Raw genomic sequence first — 22,907 nt, forward strand, 5'->3', positions numbered from 1 at the left:
AGAGAAATCCCAAACTATTATCCAACAGATAGGAAAATATTTAGATGAATCAAACAGAACTTTGAAAAGAGAAGACTTAGAGGTGGTGTAGGAAATGGACAGTAAGATAAAGACTCAGTTTATCATGGAACTCATTGTCTTAGAAATTTTGAGTTATGCTAATAAGGCTGGAACACAATAGCAGTACAACATGGACCAACCAATAGAGACAATGGTAATTATGGCTGATCTCATGGAAGAGTGTTTGTCAATTCGGGAATTCCTAGAGCAGAATATACTAGTAGTCCAAGATGACGAACTTGAATTAACTATCTTTTGCATGACCTTAGTCCTAAACCAGACACCTTAGGTATTTGACGGCCTAGGAATTTTCTAGATGCTGAATAGAATTGGAAAAATATATATATACAGGACCTATGATTATATAACAAAGATCAATCAAGTAGGGTAACTAATAAGCATAGGCCTTGAGTTGCAGGCATTGTTGATTGTTTGGGCATTGCCATAGCCATGGAAGCAAGTTATCTGCAAAAACATGAAGAAACTGCAAATGAACGAATTAAAAAGTTTTCAACGTTGGAATTTAAGAGACTTGGTGCAGAATTCCTTGCCAATCCCTTTACCAACATCCATGCCAATCATCACCTCAAGTACACATGAAAAGCTATTTTGGATCAATGAGATGAGTAGAGAAATAAGAAGTGATAAATATGAACCACAATTTCTAGCCTTCTTACGAAGCAAGACCGCTAACCGCGGGCTAAAGTGGTTGAGTGGTTATGTGGCTTCTCAAATAATTAATAGCTATGATCTGTAGAAAGAACTATCGGCCGTCCAGGCAGGATGGAGAGTCAAGTTTAGAGAAAGAAACAATCGTAGACGAGTAGAATGGCACAACAGGAGTTGGTCTAATACAGGTAGACGGGGAGCCCATCGGAGCATGTTGACTGAGCTGATGGACGAGTCCAACAGCAAGGCCTAACATCTTTCCATCATTTGATTACTACTAACTATACTAACTATATATTCCACTAACCTAGTTGTTTATGTTGGTTAAAGATAGGTCTAACAAACACTAGAAAGCATTCTAAAGGCTAGAAATTCAGGAAATAAAGGCAACGTCACGACATAGACAACTCTGTGTTACAACGTCAATGGCTGAAATGAAGAATTTTAGAAATCATCCCAATGTCGTGACATTACTAACCTGTGTCACTACATAGAAGACAGCTTCTTAGAATTTTAAAACTGCAAGGTGTTTTGCGACATCGAAACCTGATGCCGCGACATAAGTAGTCTACTAGGGATGTCGTGACATGAAACCCCTGTGTCTCGCATCCTTGCATTTTTTTTGTTGGGTCAACCCGACCAATCCACGCAACCCAACAAAATTATGCTCGATTTTTAACCTTAAAAACATCCCCTTTTAACATTAAAACACCCTTTTAACCTAATCTAGTTCTAACACTTAAACGCTTCCCAAAACCTCTCTAAAACCCTTTAAACTCCAAATCTTATTCTTTTTAAACCCTAAATCTCAATCCTTCATTCCAAATTAAAAGAAGCTGCACTCAAAGGAGTTGTCGTTGACAAAATAAAGAAGAGGTGCACATAAGTTCAACAAAAGTTGAGGTTCAAGTGTTCGCAGCCTTTTCTACTGTTTTATTGATTACTATTCATATCGTTGTTAGAAATATTACATATAATATGCCTCATAGAAAGACAAAGAGAACTCATGTTCCAAAAACTACCCGCATTTTTGACCCTATACGATTCCACCATTTGAATGTTGAGAAATATTTTCTTGAGTCACAAGGACAGCTAGTGATTCAGGAATGAGGGTTCGAACTCTCTATGGTTTTTTTGCAAAGAAATTTGGACGTTGGTTCGATATTATCATTTTGAGCGATTCTGTGTCACCTCTAATGAAAATGCGGTGGTCCCTATAGTTCATGAATTTTATGCCTCCCTTAAGCATTAGATAGTGTGAGACGGGACAGGGGTATATGTGACTTCTATCACAGTTCGAGGGAAAGAAGTACCGCTGTACCCTAGTGATATTTGTGAATTTTGTGAAGTCCCATTTTATGAAAAATATTATATTAATGAAATTGACGTAAATAGATTAAATAATATTGATATGGAGGAGGTCACAATGTATTTGACTCAAGGTATGGGGTTTAGAACTATAGATTAGATACGAAGATGCCAACAAATTTAAATTAGGCAACCATGTTCCCGGTTGCCAAAATTTGGATGATATTCTTTGGTACTAGGATTACACCCGCATTAAACATTTCTAATGTTAATGTTTTCTGAATTGTTGTGTTATATGACATCCTGTAACAAAAATAGATTTGTGCAGGGCGTTGGATTGTTCGCGAAATGAAATGATGTGTGCAAGTCCAGAAAGTAGGACTTTTCTTTCCTCATTTAGTGACAACATTATGTAAAAGGGCAAGAGTGCCTATGAGTTAAAATGAACAATTCATGAAGCCAACACAGAGCATAACTGGAGATACATTGTATACACAATATGTTGAACTTTAGCGAAAGCAGATTACTGAATTGATCAAAAGAAGGAAAGAAAAGGTAGATGTTCTAGCTTCGTTAAAAAGAAAGAATAGTTAAAAGCAGGAAAAGGAGCTAGTGGAAGCACAGAAGTGAAACTCGATGGCATGATTAAATGGATGCAAGAAACATGACCTGTGCTTTAGGAATTTCTGAGAATAAATGGGTTGCCAGAACCTAATTATCCTCCAAATATGTTTGGATTGATACTGACTCAATATGCGGAGGAAGGCGTGAGAGCTGATCCCGAGGAGGAAGGTGTTGTCTAGGAGTATAATGAGACGAAGGATGAGTATGAAGCGACATTCTAGCCACAATTTCCTACACCAAAGGGTCTGTCATACGAAGCCCAACTCGCTATGCACCATCAACGAGTGGCTGCTCCCACCGAACATATGTCTAAGGAAAAGGGAAAGCCCCTATGGAGAAGAGACATTCTTATTCCCTCGGTGATTCAGAGGAGGATTGAACAATTTTTTAATTTTTATTTTGCTTTTAAAAGATTTGTGTTAATTCTCGATTGATTTTAAACTTAATTTCGTAATAGTAGGACAAAAGTAAATTTTTTAGTAATTGTTTCGCATTTGATTTTCTATGCAGGAACCCAGCACAAATGAGACAAATAATTCGAGCTTTACACGATTAAAGGAGGAAGGTGTGCCTATATCATATTAGATTCTTATACCTCCTAGCATTTAGCCTCAAGAAAGTTACTGATTTAAACCTTCATACATGTCTACATCTAAATAAATCAAATTTTCGTGGCAAATACTACATAAGACTAAAGATCATACAAGCATTCCATCACTCAAGATAACATACGAATAACTTAGATAAAATCAGAAATCATGCTTGCATTTGAACATAAGTATGAACAAAAATTCTTTTTGAACATTCATTTATTTCAACATAGTTAAGTAAAAACATTGAAACATACTTTAAAAATTCATACGAAATGCCTTATTAAAAATTCATGTGAAATGCCTTAGTCCCCTTTAAAAAGAAGCAATGTCCTCATTGTGAAAACAAAGTAATGAATGAAAACTGAACACCAGGTAGGGCTGCAAGAAAAGAGAGGTGAGTCATAAAGATTGCTTAAGTACCAAGTCTTTCTCAACAATCCAATCCTAGACATGTTCATTCCCATTACCACATCACTTTATTTTTTTTCCAAATGAAGAGGCATTGAGCTTATTTATCCATTCTTGCTATTTTATTATGTGAAAGCAAAAATTCTAACTAGAAAATAGAAATAAAAATTTTAAAAAAATAAAAACTAAAGACAAGAATTAAACACCTAAGTTGAAACCATTTTCCAGCATCATATGTTGATTTTTGAAGATGGAATCAAACCTTTTTTTCACTTCCTCGTCTTGAATCACAATGGGAATTTTGGAAGAGGTCTTGGAAGGTCTTATTCTTTTGTGAGACATAGTGGTTTTTCCAAAAAAATAGGCAAAATTTCGACAATGGATGAAGCAAGGGATTTTGCGATGATGATAGGCCTTCGACAGTAACGGGTTTACGGCGACGATAGGCACGTGATAGTGATATGGTGCAGTGGTGATATGGTTGCTCTGGAAAAATGTTCGCAGCGGCAATAGGGTAGGTTTTTTTGCGATAAGGGAAGGGTATTGAGGAGATTCTTCGAGATTTAGGCTGACAACTAAGAGGAAAAAGAATGAGTAGCTTGGGTTTAAGCTAATTGCTTGAAGGCTTGTGAAAAATATGGTGGTAGAGAGGGGTTTATATAGGGATGAATTGGGGTAAACTTGTAGAAAAATTTTAGCTGCTTAAGTGACTTTCGCGGCAAGTATAGATGGAGGGAAAAGTGGTGGCAATATTAGAGTTTTGAAGAACCTTTATGGATGGCAACATGGGGTGGATTTTCTCCTCTTTGTTGTTTTAGGCCTTGAGCCTAAACTGTATTTACAAACTAAACTAGAAAATTTCTTCTAAAAAGTTTCCTTTAAATTAATTCCCAAGAAAGGTTGGAAAGGTCACAATGGTCCTATTTAAGTTTCAATCTCCTTAGACAGAATTAATTAAATGTGCTAATTTAAGAAGAAGAATTTCTAAGCATGTCATTTATTCAAATGAGAGAGAGAAAAAACTAATAATAATTTAATAACAGAGAGAGTGAAGAGGAGTCCCCAATGTTATTGATGATTGCCACTGATAAATGCGATGTCAAACAATCATTTATCATACCAACCGTATTCATCTAATTTGATTTGCTTCACTTTCTGTCATTTGTACAAATATGCCTACCCATGATTATCCTTAATGAAATTAGCCCATTTTTTGTTATACCTTCTTTCTTTCGTACAAGTCCCACCCACTAAATGTCATAGATGGGATCCCTGATCGTTTCTTTTAACTATTAAGACTCGAGTTTCCAAGGACCAAATACTCGAGATTGAATCAAACTCTTCTCTCCCTTAGATCCTTTTTCAGTATTTTCAATAGTCCACTCGATACTTTTCTCCTGCCTTTTCAAAATAGTGAAGTCTAACTCGGATGGCTCTTCTCCTAATGGGTTGGGTTGCTTGTATTCATGTGATGATAGCTCTAATGACTCGAACTAAATTTTTGAACTGAATTCTTCCAATTTAGCTTCCAAACATGTATCATTCTTATCTTAATGTGAAGAGACAGATGAAATATCTTCTAATTGATCATTGTATTCTAATTTTGCAGAAACCAAAGGATCTTCCTCGGAGATAGTAAAACAATCTTTAACCTCATCAGGATATCTTAGGGCCTTGAGTACATTAAAGGTCACTTGTTCATCTTGAACTTGCATGATGAGTTCGCCTTTTTGTACATCGATTCTCGTCCTGCTGGCTTCTAGGAAAGGCCTTTCTAGGATGATTGGTACTTCCTTATCTGCTTCAAAATCAAAGATAATAAAGTCAATAGGAAATATGAATGTATCTACACGTACCAAGACATCCTCGATCTTTCCTTCTGGGTATGCCAAAGATAGATCCGTCAATTGGAGTGTAATTATCGTTGGTCTGGCCTTACAGATACCTAATCGTCTAGACACAGAGGTAGGCGTTAAGTTGATACTTGGTCCCAAATCACACAAAGCCTTAGCATAATAGGATTCTCCAATATTGAAAGGCATGATGAAACTTCCTGGATCCTTCAACTTAAGAGGCAGCTTGTTCTGAAAAATAGGCTACATTCTGTAGTCAAGGTTACAATTTCAAATTCCCTAAACCTAGTCTTCTTAGACAAAATTTTCTTCATAGCTTTCGTATAGTTTGGTATTTGCTCCAAAGCTTCTACCAACACGATGCTGATACATGGTTGTTTCAAAACATCCAGAATTGATTTGTGCATGTCCATGTTTCATTCACATTAATCACATCTTCAATGGTCCTCATACATAGTGAAAAATCACATATTACTAAATTAACATAAAATAATATAAAAGATCTACAAAAATAATGTAATTAAGCACAATTTAACATACTTTGTAAGTTCATACCCAATATTACTTATTAAGTAAAATTCACTTATTTTAATAATAATTCTCAAGATTAACATATTTATTAAGTAAATAGGTGGTAAAAATATATAGAAAACCCTATATAATTTGGAGTTTACAAGAAGGACCTACGATTTGCAATTAAAGTGATCATGATCAATCGAGAAACATCTTTCCTTATCTTCTTATGGGCTACACATTGAGGACAATGTGCCAACTAAAGTGTGGTGGGGTAACATAGGAAATTTGTTTGTTTTTTTAAATTTTTCTTTTCTTTTGGTGTGCTTGAGCTTGGAGAAATACAAGTGATTTGTTAGGAGCATATACATAGGTTGCTTGTGTTTATGAATAAATTTGGCATGATGGTAGGTGATTTTAAATATTTGAGCATTAGACTACTAAATTTCTATATGTTACACTATAAATAGGTATTAAGTAATCAATTGTACCAAGTGATATAGAAAATGCAGGGAAACAAGTATGTTAGTATGAATGATAAATGGTTGAATTTGAGCTTGTTTGGTTGATTAAGTTTGTGTATGTTGATATTTTTAGGGATGACCTAAGGCATTGTTTGGAACACATCCAGAGCCAAAAAGTTGTCCTATTTATATTTCACCTTTAATACTGATCTTTGAGCGTATTGACACTTCTTGATGAACCTCATTACAAACCATTGAGCTTTAAATGTTAATTTGTATTTACCCTTTTTCTTTGTCCTACACTGCATGACTATAGACATCGGGTCATCCATATTGAGGGTTAAGTAGATACATCATGGTGGAGTTTGTAAAAATAGAGTGAAATAGAAAAGATTGGTGTGATATGGAAACTACAGGTTAGCCTAAAAGTGTAAAACAATAGAAAAACTTAAAAAGAAGTACGAGTAGAAAGAGTTTCTGAAAAGAAAAAAACATTCTTGCGTGAGATGTATTGAAAAAGAGAAAAGTCACAATATCACAAAATAATAGAAAAAACTTATTCCTAAATGTACAGAAACTTGTAGGCTAGCCATAAGGCAGTGAGCGGGAAATGATTGCTAATCGGGAAGAATAGGGATTAATACAATGTGTCAAACTATTTTTGTGTTTGTAACCCTTTTGATGCTTATTGTTTTTTAATTCCTTACCTATCGTAACTCTCAGAACATTACAAGCCAAAAATTCCTATTTGACCTAAATATCCTTATACATGAATAAACAACATACTAAACATCCACATAAATGACTATTTATTTTTTGCTCAGATGATCAAAGTACTTGTATGATTTGTTGATGGATTCCTATAGGTGAGACCCTTAATACCTGTATATATTTGCAACATACTGAACTTAGATGTTTGAGATCAAAATTGGTAAGTCAAATACTCATCGTGTTAAAGTTGGTAGTAATCATGAAATGCCTAAGTCATATGCTCTAAAGTCAATCCTTGTGTGATATTTGCTCAACGGTCATCGCTTTTATTTCTTATTTTTTGTTTATGTTGCTTGAGGATAAGCAATCACTTAAGTGTAGGGGATTTTGATCTGCCGCAATTTGGTGTAGCAAATTAAACTAATTTTCGCCTTTAAGGCACTTGAATACAAGCATTTTCGTTAAGTTTTATTTAAGTTTTCATAGTTTTATTTACATTCAATAAAATGTGCAAATTGAGTCTTTTATTGACCTTAGGGGCCGAATGAGGCCTAAGGGTGAGCTAAAGCACTTTGTGAGTGTGCAGGAGACCATTAAAAGGTGCAGTAAATGGATATTGTCCGCTATGTCGCAACAAGGATTACTCGATGTCGCAACATAGGGAACATAATTGAGAAAACTCAAGTTTGCCTTCGATCTCACTACATAGACTGAGGGTGTCACGACATACCCCTGAAGATAAATCAAGAGGAGTATACTAAATGCTTTTTTGCGACACAGGTCCTGTTGTGTCGTAACATCGACTCTGTGACAGAAACAACACACGAAGTAGGGGCATTTTGGTCTACACAATCAAACTTTAAGCTTGGGAACGTCAGCTAACCTACGGTTAAGGACGACTGGCACAATCAGCCCTTTCATTTACTCTATCTTGTCCATTAAATTAGCATGTTTTCTCTTTACATCGATTATATATTGTCTATGGAAGCCATGAGTAACTAATCCCTCTATGGGGGATTAGAGAGTGGAGGTATGATCTGTTAAATCTTTTGTAGGGTTACTCAACGACTCAATTATTTAGGAAATGAAGAATGTGAAACAAACCCTAGGCTTGACAATCCTTAGGCTTGACAACCCTAGAAAGTCATCAAGGTGGGAATTAACCCAAAATTGGTATTTCCCATTAGTGAACACCTTAACCCCAAACCAGTCTAAACTATGAGGTCAGGAGATAAGTAGTACTTTCTGACTCGTTATGTTAGTGGAAGATCGAAAGATCCTACTAGGGTAGCAACTAGTTGATTGAAGAGGAACCCGAAATGATAGTTGATGGAGATTACTGAAGTGAGCTAATCACCCATAATTAGATTTGATTTATTCTCCCTTTTTAATCTCTTGAATTTTATCTTTTTATTTTATTTTGTTTTTATTACTATTATTATAACACCCAAAAAATCATTTATTTTATGTTTTCATACTATAACTAATTTAAAGTACTAATTAGATCTTTTAGTGTTTAGGTTAAAATTGATCTGAAACTCGCCTCCCTTAGGTACGATCCTCGTAGACTCACCTACTTCATTGTAAAATTATATTACAACTCGACCTGTATACTTGTGGATATTGCCTCGTATTTCTATATTTTATTGTAGTATTCATGCTCTGGACAGTAGTACGTCCGGAGGAGGTCAAGGATATGATAGGTTTTTCAAGAATCAGGATCAGAAGCTAGCACAAAGAAGGAAATACAAGAGAAAGGGAAAAGGGTGCATAAGTTGATGCACGTTATATGAAAAGAATAAACAGTAAACCTATCATTCATAAAAAGGGTTATATCATGTAAGTAATAAGTCTGTCGAGTATATTTGCCTACAGTTGTCATGTGTGGGAACGTAGGCCAGCAAAGTTCGCCAATGGATACAGTGAATAGTGGTAGAATTTACTAAATGTTTTATGGGCAAGAGGAATGTGTCTGTCAATTATAGCGAGTTAGTTGTTAGTCTGAGTTCGCATATCTTGACGTCAATTATTATCTTCCAGGAACTCACTAAGCTCTTTTGAACTTGCCCCATTTTTTCCCTTTCTTTCAGGTTCTTAGATCAAGTGTAGCGTCGAAGGGAATCCGCTAGACCTTCAGCCATTTGTGAGCTTTCTTATTTTGTGGGTAATATGTATTCATTGGTGGTTATTAGGAATTTTTGTTATATGTCGTCCCTTTCCGAACTATTGTTTAATTAAATCAACATTTTGTATTTTTTTAACATAACTGTAGCCTTGACTGGCGCATTTCCACCTGTGATTTATGAAAGTGTTTAAGATAGCCCCTGTAGGCTATGTTTGTATATTTTAAACTTATACAAAGTAGGATATCCATTTTAAAACTTGTTTCCAAATACTTATGAGTTAGAACTTGGGTAATGTTATGGCACAAAGGTGGAACCTACCAAATTGGCAAAACAATTTAAGAGAAGCGTTGGAGTAGTCAAATGGGTCAACCTGTAATGCTCCATACCGGATCCAGTGGTCAGGTTGGGCATAGGGTATCACAAGTGTAGTTGGTATCAAAGATTTCAGTTAAGTCGATTCTTAAAAACCAGTGTTAGTTAGAAACCTTATGATACATGTTACTTAAGTCTAGATAGAACCTTCACAGTGTTACTAATTAGTTGAGTGTGTATTGTAGCAAAGAACGAGAGATATCGTTAAACGTTAGAGATGCTAACAGGGAAGAAATGCATAGTAATGCCTCTCCAACAGCGGGTAGTCCTGCTCCTTCTGTAAGTAGAGGAGTACTAGGAACAGAATCTAGGAATGCTTTGTTGGATATGATGGGGCAATGGTACAATTGATACGTGGGGGCTGCTCCAACCTCACCACCTATATGTTGAGATGAGACAAGAGTGGATAAAAGGACAACAGAGGTTGCACCACTAATATGCCCTACACCTCTAGCCCTAGCTGTAGTAATTCTTCGAAGGGATCCAATAGAGATCATCTCGAAAGGAAGTGCCAAAAAGTTTCGAGGCAACAAAAAGAATGATCCAGTTATAGGGAAAAATTAGTTTTCCTGAGTTTTTCGAGTGGCGGAGGAACTGAAATGCTCCCTAGTTGAGAGCCTAAGACGTGTCATCTCTTTGCTTGAAGATGAAGCATATTAGTGATGGACTATAGTGTCTGGCATGATCTTAAGAGACCAAGTGAACTTAACCTTTTTCCTAAAGAAGTTCAAGGAAAAGTTCATCAACAGACTCTTCGTTGAACAAATGAAGAGAGACTTTCTAGAACTTAAATAGGGAAGAATGGCAGTGTTTGAGTATGAGAAGGAATTTATTCAGCTTAGCAAGTATGCCAAAGAGTTGGTGCCAGACGAGGTAGGACTATGCCTCAGGTTTGAAGGTGGGTTAAATAAGGAATTGAGGGTGTTGTTGTCTGCCTTTGAGATAAGAGATTTTGCAAATTTTTTTGCTAAGGCTCAAATAATGGAAGTGACCATCCAAGAGAGGAATAAGGTCCAGGATAGAGAAAGAAGCAAAGATGCAACTTTAAGAGTTGTGTTAAATGCCAAGTTCAAGAGACCCAGAGATGCTCAAGGATACTTTGTTGCCCCTACAATCCAGAACAGTATTTCAAATCTTTATCAAAGAAAAGAAAAGCACATAAAAGTCATATGCAAACTCAAATCTAGTTTGGTTTTCCTACCCAATGGTCCCTTCTTCTGGAGAGCATTTGTACACAGTGTAAACTAGTAGATGCTCAAGTTGCTTTAAAATAATATAAAAAACTAAGAAGGGGTATATACTATATTTGGTGGAAGTTGTTTCTGTTAGAAACATATTCCAATATTGTTTATAGGAGTTAAGCGTAAATGGTTGTCGACCAAATGATTCATTAAATTGGTTGGACGATTTCATCGTGCCTTCTATTGCTGAGGCTTGGCCTTATAATTTAGACGATGAGTTAGCACATGTTTCAGTGGGTTGTATAAGAGAACCTTCTTTCCACTTCTATAGCATTTGTGGTCTTCACCCATGTAGCTGGAACATTTTAAGTAATCCTATTACAACTCCTACTTCTTCTTCAAACCAAGCTAATTCTCATATTGCTGGTGCAGGATCTTCTTCACACTCTCATACTGTGCCTAACTCAACGCAAAACATGGACATTTCAGTCATTATTAATAAAACTCGAGCAAAAGAGAAAACTACAACTACTTCATCAAGATAAACAATAATCAAGAAAATAAAAAAAGAGACCCTGATTGGAAGAAAGTACTCAAGAGACTCAGAGTAGTGAATGCCCTCCCATACCACGACATAAACAAAATAAGGAGCCTACTACAATAGCTATTCACATTTCTCCAATTCACACTTTACCTGTTATTCTAGCACCACTAACAGAATCTATCCACCTTACAGACTCCCCAATGTATGTATCTGATCCACCACTGACAGAGAGTCCCATAGAAACCATACCTCTAATTAAATCAATTATTCCTCCTTGAATTCCACCACATGAGGTTACTTCTATTTAAATAGAAAGATTTGTCCCTTGTCGTGACCTATTGAAATTAGGTCTACCTTTTGTCTCACTGAGTTCCATTTTCCAGTAGCAATAAAATTTTGTGCCTCAATAGTTGTAGTAGGATTTTACCTCTTAAATTTCTTCCAATCTGGATTCATCTCCTCTATCCTTTATGGAAAAGGCTTCACAAGCCTTACCTGTAGAGCATGGACTCTGGAGTTGGGCCCTCCAGGACACCAGTGATCAATACAATGCTAAAATTGCAAGCTTGGAAGAGGCTGTGAAAACTGGCAAGAGCTCTATGCCTGATGTACTTCGAGTTCATCAAGAATAAAAAACTTGATTGGTAGACTTGATGCTTGAGTTATGGCTTTGAACGGAAAGCATAAAGAAACATAGACTAAGTGTGAATAGTTAAAAGATGAGATCAATCAGCTAAAAGGTAAAGAATCTACTTTAGAGGAGAAGCTCAAAGCTCAAGAGGAGCGTCACAAAGAAGAGCTAGAAGGTCTACACCATTCTAGTGAAGAAACTTTCAAAAATTCCAGGAGGACACCACAAAGAACCATAATGAGCTTTGCCAAAATGGAGGTACAATCTGATTCTACACGCCCAAGTGGTTGCAGGTCCTTTTGATCTTAGTCGAGTAGACTTTAATTGTCTTAGTGACTTCTCTATTGGGTCACTGAAGTTTAATGTTTACCACCCTGAGGGCGAACACTAGGAAACCTTTCAGAGAGAGTAGAAACAGTCACCTGACTTTTTCATTCCTACCACACCTGAAGCTGAAGATAATGAAGATGACTTAGCAGGTGTAGAACAAAATCCTGAAGATTATCCTCAAACAAAAGATATCCCAACTAAGCGTATAAACCAGGCCACTGAAGGAAAAAAATTAAGAATTTCTTTTGTTTTACCTAGTACTTTTCTTTGTATCATTTGTGTAATATCTTCCCTACATGATTAGTAAAACTATCTTTTTGTTCATTCATTATCATTCTTGTCATAATGTTTTAAACATAACAGAATATGATTCATACAAACAAAAGTTTAACATACCTGAGAGACTAAGCTAGTGTAACACCTTTGACCCGTATTCATCGTCGAATTAGGGTTACAGAGCATTACCATACAAATAAAACATTTCAACATGCATTTCATACATAGAAATAAACATGTTGTAAAACAATCATTCATATACATATCATCCTTAAATCAAGCCCTCAAGGCCATAGAAACACCTTAGAAATAATTCGGGACCAAATTCGAAACATTTGGAATGTTGAAGAAAAAGTTAGTAAAATTTGACTACAGGGGTCACACTGCCATGTGGGAAGGCAGTGTGCCTCACATGGCTGAGACACACGCTCGTGTCTCAAGCTGTGTAACCTTCGAACTAGGGACACATGACTGTGTCCCAGCCAGTGTCCTGACCCCTCTAACCCTACTCAAAGAGTTACACGGGTGAGGACACGGGCTAGGACACGACCGTGTGTCTTAGTTGTTTGAGGTATACAGCCTGGCCACACGGCTGTGTCACCCCTGTTGTCAAAATTTTCTAACTTTTTCTTAAACTTTCCAAATGTTTCCAGGGCCTCGAGGGATCGATTTAGGGATGATATGTATATGAATGATTATTTTACAACATGTTTATGCCAATTTATGAAATGTATGTTTAAATTTTCTATTTGTATTGTAATGCTCCGTAACCCTAATCTGGCGACGGATATGGGTCAGGGGTGTTACATTTAGTGGTATCAGAGATATGATTTAGTCGGTTCTCGAACTGAATGTATCATGTATGAGTCCAGAAATACATGCCATTATATAGTCTGCAATAATGTGATAAATCCTGACTCAAATTAAAATATATTTTCATATAGATAAGATGTCATCCAACCAAGCTGATTCTAATGAAGTTGAAAGTAACACGCAAGCCTCCTTTCACGGGGCATCGTCTAGTGGAAGTAGGCTCACATCTGAGGGTTGGGGAGGAGAGGTTAAGGAAGCCTTCTTCCAGATGGTGTCTGAGTGGTTCTTAGAGTTCGTACGAATGAACCCAATGGCTCAATGACCTCCATCCCCACTTGTACCCTAACCGGTCCCCATAGTTCCTCAAGGTTTGGAACTAGTGAGAATAAACAAGCCTCCAGTTGATAAAATATTTAAGTATGGGGCTGAAGAGTTTCGAGGTACAACTGAAGATGATCCAGAGAGACCTGAGTTCTGGTTAGAAAATATAGTGAGGGTATTTGATGAATTATCGTGTACTCTAGTGGAATGTTTGAAATGTGTTGTTTCTTTGTTGAAAGATTTGGCTTATCAATGATGGAACACTTTGGTTGTGATAGTACCGAGAGATAGAGTAAATTGGGAGTCCTTTCAGATAGAGTTCGGAAATAAATATGTGAGTTAGAGATTTCTAGATAAGAAATGTAAAGAGTTCCTTGAATTGAAACAAGGTTGCATGTCAGTATCGGAGTATGAGATGGAATTTGTTCAACTTAGTAGGTATGTCCGAGAATTTATACTGACAGAGGTTACCATGTGCACTCGATTTAAAGATGGCCTAAATTAAGATATCAAGCTATTAGTTTGGATTCTCGACTTGAAAGAATTTGTAGTTCTGGTGGACAGAGCACACAAGGCTGAGAACTTAGCATAGCAAAAATAAAAGTTGATTCTGAGGCTCGTGACTCGAGAAAAAGGCCTATAGGAAAGTCATACTCATTGCTATCAAAGAAGTTGAAAGAGTTTCATAGTTGTTCATCAACTTCAATGGGTTATTCTGGAAAAGATAGAGGAAAATAGTATTCGAGCTCAAAACCTCATGCTACATCTGTAGCGAGCGTGGGCAGTGTCAGAAACAACTAGCCCGAATGTCAGCAATGTAATAGATGACATTTTGGTGAGTGTAGACTGAAAGACCGGATCATGTTTCAAATGTGGTTCTTATATGCTTTATCTCAAAGATTGTCTTGAAAGGTCTGATAAAGAAAAGGCTTAGACTACTCGACTGAGTAACAAAGTTGTGAGAGGGAGAGCACCCCAAATCACTAGAAATGCGGGTAATAGTTGTAGTGGGACAAAAAGACTCTGTTGTCAGATCTGAGGAACGAGCACTAGCTAGAGCTTATGCGATTCGTGCTTGAGAGGAAGCTTTAGCGCTTGATGTGATCACTGGTACATTTTTTATCTTTTATACTAATGTTAATGTTTTGATTGACCCAGGGTCAATGCACTCATATGTATGCATGACTTTAGTGTCAGATAAGAAAATACCTTTTGAGTCTACTGAGGTTTTGGTTAAAGTAACAAACTGTTTAGGTCAATATTTGTTAGTTGATAAAGTCTGTAAAAACTATCCTTTGATGATTTGAGGTTGCAACTTTCCGGCTGATTTGATGTTACTACCCTTTGATGAATTTGATGTGATTCTGAGTATGGATCGGTTAACTCTGCATGATGTTGTTGTGAACTATAGACGAAAGTATATTGTGTAAAAGAGTTAGAACGGTGAAAAGCTTCCAATTGAGTCGGACGGATTGGATAGCGCATCTAATGTTATTTCAGCTATGTCGGCACAAAAATATGTTAGAAAAGGCTGTGAAGCTTATCTCGCTTATATATTTGATTCCATGGTTTCAGAATTGAAGTTAGAATTGGTTCCAGTTGTATGTGAGTTTATAGACATGTTCCTAGAAGAGTTACCAGGGTTACCGCCGATTAGAGAAGTTGAGTTTGCTATTGAATTGATGCCGAGAACATTTTTGATATGAATAGCTCCGTATAGAATGACACCTATAGAATTGAAAGAGTTGAAAACACAGTTGCAAGAGTTGACAGATATGGACTTTGCTCGGCCTAGTTTTTCTTCTTAGGGTGCTCTTGTGTTATTTGTTACGAAAAAGGACAGATTTATCCATCTATGTATTGATTATCGACAACTCAACAAAGTCACGATCAAGAATAAGTATCCATTACCACAAATTGATGATCTATTTGACTAGTTGAAAGGTGCAATGGTATTCTCAAAGGTCGATCTTCATTCTGGTTATTATCAGTTATGGGTTAAAGACTCTAATATACTAAAAACTACGTTCAGAACCAGGTATAGACATTATGAGTTTCTTGTGATGCCATTTGGTTTGACTAATACACCTGTTGTGTTTATGGACTTGATGAACAAAATTTTTAGACCGTACTTAGACAGATTTGTTGTTGTATTCATTGATGACATTGTATCTATTCACAAGATGAGACAGAGCATGCCCAGCATTTTTCTCTAAGTTCAGGAAATGTGAGTTCTGGCTCTGAGAAGTCAGATTTTTGGGATATTTGGTATCAACAGATGGTATTAGGCTTTATCCGAGTAAAGTTTCAGCTGTGGTGGATTGGAAACCTCCGAGAATTTTTTATGAAGTCAGAAGTTTTCTGGGTTTAGCTAGATATTATAGAAGATTTGTCAAGGGATTTTTGATGATTGCTACGCCATTAATGAAACTGTTGCAGAAAGATGTCAAGTTCGAATGGTCGAAAAAATGTTAGCAAAGTTTTAATCAGTTAAAAGCTTTGTTAACCGAGGCACCTGTGTTAGTTTAGCCAGAATTCGATAAAGAATTTGTGCTTGATAGTGACCCTTTATTGAATGGTCTGGGCTGTGTTTTAATGCAAGAGGGCAAAGTGATAGCGTATGCTTCACAACAGTTCAAACTACACAAAAAGAATTATCCGACTCATGATTTAAAGCTTGGAGCTATCGTATTTGCTTTGAAGATTTGGCGACACCATTTATATGGAGAAAAATTTCATATCTTCTTGAATCACAAAAGCCTAAAGTATTTGATGTCACAAAAATCTTGAATTTGAGATAGCGCAGATAGCTTGAATTATTAAAAGATTATGATTTGATTATCAACTATCATTCGGGATGTAACAACCCGTTTTTAGTAAAATTTGAATAGTGGTTTTGAGACAAAAAATTTGAAGTCAAAAAATTTATTTTATTATTATTTTATAGTCTACAGCATGATAGAAGTACCATATAAAAATTTCGTTAAGAAATTTTACCGTTTACATACTTAATTTGATAAATAGGATTAAATCGCGTAAAGTGCAAAGGTTGTGTTCTAATAGCTAATGGTGTTAAATAGCTATAAAAATTTAAAGTGGTGGTTCTCATATGGTAATTAGACCATAACTGAGTTAGTGGAAGACATTGACTTGGCATTTGTGTAATTTTTAAAGTTATTAAAGGTTAAATTAGTAAAAAAGGTAATTAATGTTAGAATAACTAAAAAACAAAACAAGTTATCATCTTTTAGCTTCTTCTTCAACCAATTCTAACTTGGAAAAACCATAGATAGGTTCGGCCAAGCTTGCAAGCTCAATTGGTGAGTAATTTTTAATTTGTTTTTAATGATTTCTATGTTTACGGGGTTGTTGTAGCTTAATCTAGCTAGCCCGGGGACTAATATTAAAACTGTTAAACTATTAGGGTTTCACCACTGATGAGCATGGTTGATGTATATGTGTTTACATGACTAACATGGTTGATGTATATGTGCTTAGGCATTTGGCCAATATATGTTGGGATATGCTTTATTTACTTACCTTATTTGTGAATAAATAGTAAGTTAAATTCCATGTTATACGAACTTACTAAGCTTAAATGCTTGCTCTGTGTTATTTTTCATGTTTTATAGTAAATCAGAAGCTCGATTGGGTTGGAAGCTTATCGGAGCTATATCACACTACCCACCGGCTCTTTTGGTATTTTCAATAGGTTTAAGTTTGGTTGTAATGGCATGTATAGGTTATTTTGGCTAATGTTAGCTTATGTGTTTTGGTTGTGGATATGACCATTTGGTTAGTTTGCATTTTGGCCTTGTGTTGGTGAAATGGTACATTTTGATGTGTATATATGTTGCCTTATATGGTTAAGGTATGGGTTGATATGGTAGAATGATGGAAGGTAAAATGGTGGTTTGAATATGCATTTTGTGTAAGCCATGAATGGTTGTGAATTGGTACTTGTTTGAATGACTTATTTAGTTTTTTTAGTGCTCTAGTTTTTGTATGTCATATATGGTGCATTTTGGTATGTTTTTAAAGGGTAAATCAGGTGACATAATATGGCTTAGTTTTTGTCAAGCCTTTGTTGGTTAAATGATCAAATTGTGTTTATTTTTGCACATGTTTATGAATTATCATTTGAGGTGCCTAAGGGCGTATTGGTTGTATGTGATCATACCATTTGTATAAGGCCATGTGTCCCCTATAGCTTTCAAAAGGATTGCAAGTCAAGCTATTGCACGGCCTAACACACGACCTGGCACACGGGTGTGTGAGGTTACTTTGAAGGGTACACGGCCTAGCACACGAGCATATGGCTTGGCCGTGTGACCAAGTCAGAGAGTTATATGGGGACAGACACGGGCTGGGACACGACCATGTGTCCCTATTTCGAATACCTACACGGCCTAAGACATGGGCATGTCTCTTGGACATGTGAGTCACACAGCCATGTGACTGCTGTAACTTTGAAAAATTTTAATGTTTTCTAAAAAATTCTCTGAGTTTCTGATTTAGTCCTGACTTGTTTCTAATGTTTATTTTGGGGCTTGAGGGCTCGTATAAGGGAGAATATGTATGATTTTGATTGGTTTTTTTATATGAATTTTGATATGTTATGAAATGTTTGAAATTCTATTTGCTTGTACTGTAAACTCCAGTAATACTCTGTAACCCTGTTTTGGTGATAGATACGGGTTAGGGGTGTTACACAGGAAAGGCTAATGTTGTTGCCGGTCCTTTGAGCAAAAAATATATGTTTGCTTTACGAGCATTGAACACACGATTAACTTGATTGATGATGGTTCAATTTTAGCTGAATTAAAAGCTAGACCGATGTTTCTGCAACAGATTTGCAAAGCTTAAAAATGTGATGATGTTTTGATCACAATACGGAAATAGATTGAGATGACATCTGATTCAGATTTTCATGTTGGTTCCGATGACAGTTTGTACTTTAAAGACATAATTTGTGTTCAAAGAAATTCTGATCTCATTGAGAAGATTTTACAGAAGCTCACAATAGTAGTTTATCGAATAATACTCATAGCGATAAAATGTACGGCGATTTAAAATAGATGTACTAGTGACCAGGTATGAAACGGGAGATTTCAGAGTTCGTATCAAAATGTTTGGTTTTTCAGCAAATTAAAGCCAAGCATCAGGTGCCTTCTAGTTTGTTACAACCTGTGATGATTCCAAAATGGAAATGGAAACGTGTTATGATGGAATTCGTATCAGGATTGCCTTTATCTCCGAGAAAGAAAGATCTTCTGTGGGTCATTGTAGATCGTTTGACGAAATCTGCACATTTCATTCATGTACGTACAGATTATTCACTTGAGAGATTGGCAGAGTTGTATGTTGCTGAGATTGTTAGATTGCACAGTGTGCTAGTTTCTATTATCTCTGACAGGGATCCACAATTTACATCTCGGTTCTGGAGCAAGTTACATGAAACTCTAGGAACTCGACTGCATTTTAGTATAGTGTTTCATCCACAGACGGATGGTCAGTCTGAGTGAGTAATTATGATATTCAAAGATATGCTTCAATGTTGTGGTTTAGAGTTCGAAGGTAATTAGAGGAAATTTCTATCGTTGGTTGAATTTGCATACAACAATAGTTATCAAGCGAGCATTAAAATGGCACCATATGAAGCTTTGTATGATCGAAAGTGTCGAACTTTGTTATACTGGACTAAGCTAGGTGAGAAAAAGGTATTCGGTGTTGATTTGATTCGAGAAATCAAAGATAAAGTTAAAGTGATACGGGATAGATTGAAAGTAGCTTCGGATCGATAGAAATCTTATGCAGATTTGAAAAGAAAAGATATTGAATTTCAAGTTGACGATAGAGTATTTTTGAAAGTATTGCCTTGGAAGAAAGTTATTCGATTTGGCCGACAAAAAAAGCTTAGTCCTTGATTCATCGAGCCGTACGAGGTCATTGAGAGAATTGGATCAATAGCTTACAGATTGGCTTGACCGTCAGAATTAGAAAAGATTCATAATGTATTCAATGTATTGATGTTACGACGGTATCGATCAGATCCTTCACACGTGATTTCACCTATTGATGTTGAGATACAGCCAGATATGATGTACAGTGAAGAACCAATCAAAATTTTAGCTCGAGAAGTTAAAGAACTGAGAAATAAAAGTGTAGCTTTAGCAAAAGTTCTCTGGCAACGTCACGGAATAGAAGAGGTCACCTGGGAATCGGAAGAAATTATAAAGTACAATACCCGAATTTATTTTCTGTTAAGATTTTCGGGGACAAAAATTCCTTTATGAGGGAAAGTTGTAGCAGCCCGTTTTTAGTGAAATTGGAACAGTGGTCTCGGGACCATAAATTTGACAAGTAAAATTTTATTTTATTATTATTTTAATGTCTATGGGATATTAGTAAGGTCTTATTAAAATTTTATTAAGAAATTTTGATGTTTGCATGATTAATTAAATGAAAAGGACTAAATCGTAAAAGTGTAAAAGTAGAGTTCTATTAGTTAAAAGGGATAAAAGGCTATGGAAATGAAACTAAATGGACTTAAATGGTAATCAGACCATTTGAATAGCTAATGGACATATATAGACATAGTTTAAGTGATTTTTAAAGTTATAAACTAAGGTTAAATTAGTAAATTGATGAAGAAATCTAAATTAGACTAAATGAAAAATGGTATCATCTTTCTAAATGAAACTCATCACTAAAATATTGAAAGAAGGAAGCCATTATTAGGATTGAAGTTCGGCTAAGCTTAGTTTGGTGCATGGTGAGTGTTTTTCAACCCGTTTTTAATGATTTCTATGGTTTTTAGGTCGTTTTAGCTTAATCTAGCTAGCCTGGGGGTCAATTTGTCAAAACTGTTAAAGATTGAGGGTTATGCCATGAATATTTTTGTGTGATTCTTGATGTTTAATGATAGATTATGAGTCCTTGTTGTTAAATACACAAGTTTTTTAAAGTGATATTTGACAAAAATTGTATTTAACGACTTGTTTGTAAAAATAGTAAAAATTCATGTTAAATTTATGAAATGATGGTTTGTATGAGTTGGTTTAAGTCCTTAGAGAATTTGGCTAGCTTGAGAAGGGGATTAAAATGCTTAGATTTCAATTCATGAGCTTAAGGACTAAATTGTGAAAGGTTAAAATATTAGGGGTAAAGTAGTAATTTTGCATAAATATGAAATGTGGACTAAATTGAATGCTAGGGATATTAAATGGATTAAATTTGTCTATTTAGATCAAGATAGACCACGTACGGATCTATATCGGGGAAAGATAAAGCCTCGGATTAGTCGATTATGTTTCTACGCGCTAGTAGTCGAGGTAAGTTCGTACATACGGATTACTATGTTCATGTTATTCAATTGTATATTAAATTTTTCTATTTAGATCATGATAGACCAGGTGTGGATCTAGATCAGGGAAAAGCTAAAGCTTCAAATTAATCGATTATATTTCTATGCCGTAGTAGTCGAGGTAAGTTCGTATGTACCAATTATTATATTCATGTTATTCAATTGTATGTTATTCTGTATTTATAATGTTATTAATCAATGTATATCCAAACAAATTCCATGAAAGTTATCGAGTCCCGGTTGAACCTTAGGAATTCGTAGGATACAAATGACATGTCATTAGGGATTTCCTGTTTCGGGTGTTGGTCTTGAATGTCCTACCAATGGCTAAGGTCCTACATTTTTTGCGAATAATCCACACCTCGTGTGAGTAGCATCGTGTAGCTTACATTCCAACCCACAGCTCGTGTAAGCAGGCCCTATTTCACAGCTCATGTGAGCAATGATGTAAAGGAAAGGTTATGGTTATACATTTAAGCACACTTCGTGTGAGCTTTCTCGAGTATTCGATGATATTCTAAATGGTTCAATGGGCATGTGAAGGAATTAAAAAGGTATGTTTCCAAATGGAATAAGGCATATGCTTATGAAAAGGTGAATGAATCAAATGATGTATGTTCATGTAGAAATGGCATACCTTATGTTTAATTCAAGTTATGTAATAATGCACTAACTTGTGTATTGTTGATGATGATGCTTAGGCTTGTGCCAAGCTTGTGGTTGGATTACATTTTGCTTATACATAATGTTATATAATTGAAATGGTAAGTTATGTTTCATGTTTTATGAATTTACTATGTATTATGTGCTTACATAGTTTTCTTCCTATGTTTTATAGATTATCAGAAACTCGATCTGTTTGAAAGCTCGTCAGATATCTATTATGCTATCCATCATAAATATCGGTAGTTTTTGATGTTTTTGCCAAGGTTATGGTATGTATAGGTTGGATTACAATGTCATTGTGATGTATCTTTAGTTAATGGTTTGGCTTGTAAAAGTTGTAAATGTTATCTTGTTTTGGTACTTTGATGCCTTGATGACTTATGTCATTGTGCTATTTCATATTGCATGTTTTGAAATACCTTATGTGGTATGTTTTGAGATAGTTTGAATATGGTAAGATTATGGTATGTTTTGAAAGGCATTTGTTACAGGTACTCCACATCTCGTGTGAGTAGCATCGTGTAGCTTGCATTCCAACCCATAGCTCATGTGAGTAGGCTCATTTTACAACTCGTGTGAGCAATGATGTAAAGGAAAGGTTATGGTTATATGTTTAAGCACACTTCATGTGAGCTTTCCTAAGTATCTGATGGTATTCTAATTGGTTCAATGGGAAAGAAAATGGATGGAAATGGTAAGTTTCCAAATGTAATTATACATATGGTTATGAAAATGATGAATGAATCAAATGGTGTACGTTCATAAGGAAATCAATTATCATATGTTTAATTCAAGTGAATTATGTATAAATGCACAAACTTGCTTATTGATGATGATGCATAGGCTTGTGCCAAGCTTGTGCTTGGATTATATTATGCTTATACTTAATTTTATATAAATGAAATGGTAAGTTATGTTTCATGTTCTATGAACTTACTAAGCATTATGTGCTTACGTAGTTTCTTTCTTATGTTTTATAGATTATCAGAAGCTCGATTGGTTTGGAAGCTCATCGGAGATCTATCACACTATCTAGCATAAATATCAGTAGTTTTTGATGTTTTGGCCAAGGTTATAA

General features: G+C 35.6%; 1 protein-coding gene across 1 annotated transcript; it reads right to left on the reverse strand.

The window, feature by feature from the left end:
- Positions 1-5,212: 5,212 nt before the first annotated feature.
- Positions 5,213-10,198, reverse strand: LOC105779019 (uncharacterized). Its single transcript, XM_012602770.1, has 2 exons — positions 9,950-10,198; positions 5,213-5,746 (listed from the first exon to the last, which is right to left on the reverse strand). Exons 1-2 carry the CDS (start codon positions 10,196-10,198, stop codon positions 5,213-5,215), a joined length of 783 nt encoding a protein of 260 aa, XP_012458224.1.
- Positions 10,199-22,907: the final 12,709 nt, after the last annotated feature.

This window comes from Gossypium raimondii, chromosome 4, assembly GCF_025698545.1.
Source record: "Gossypium raimondii isolate GPD5lz chromosome 4, ASM2569854v1, whole genome shotgun sequence".
NCBI lineage: Eukaryota > Viridiplantae > Streptophyta > Magnoliopsida > Malvales > Malvaceae > Gossypium > Gossypium raimondii.

Bases quoted from the DNA above. Each gene is read 5' to 3' on its own strand.
- LOC105779019 (XM_012602770.1), bottom strand. From the start codon at position 10,198: ATGATCTCTATTGGATCCCTTCGAAGAATTACTACAGCTAGGGCTAGA. The intron at 5,747-9,949 runs GCATTACTATGC...CCTATTTTTCAG, and splicing joins GACTACCCGCTGTTGGAGAG to AACAAGCTGCCTCTTAAGTT.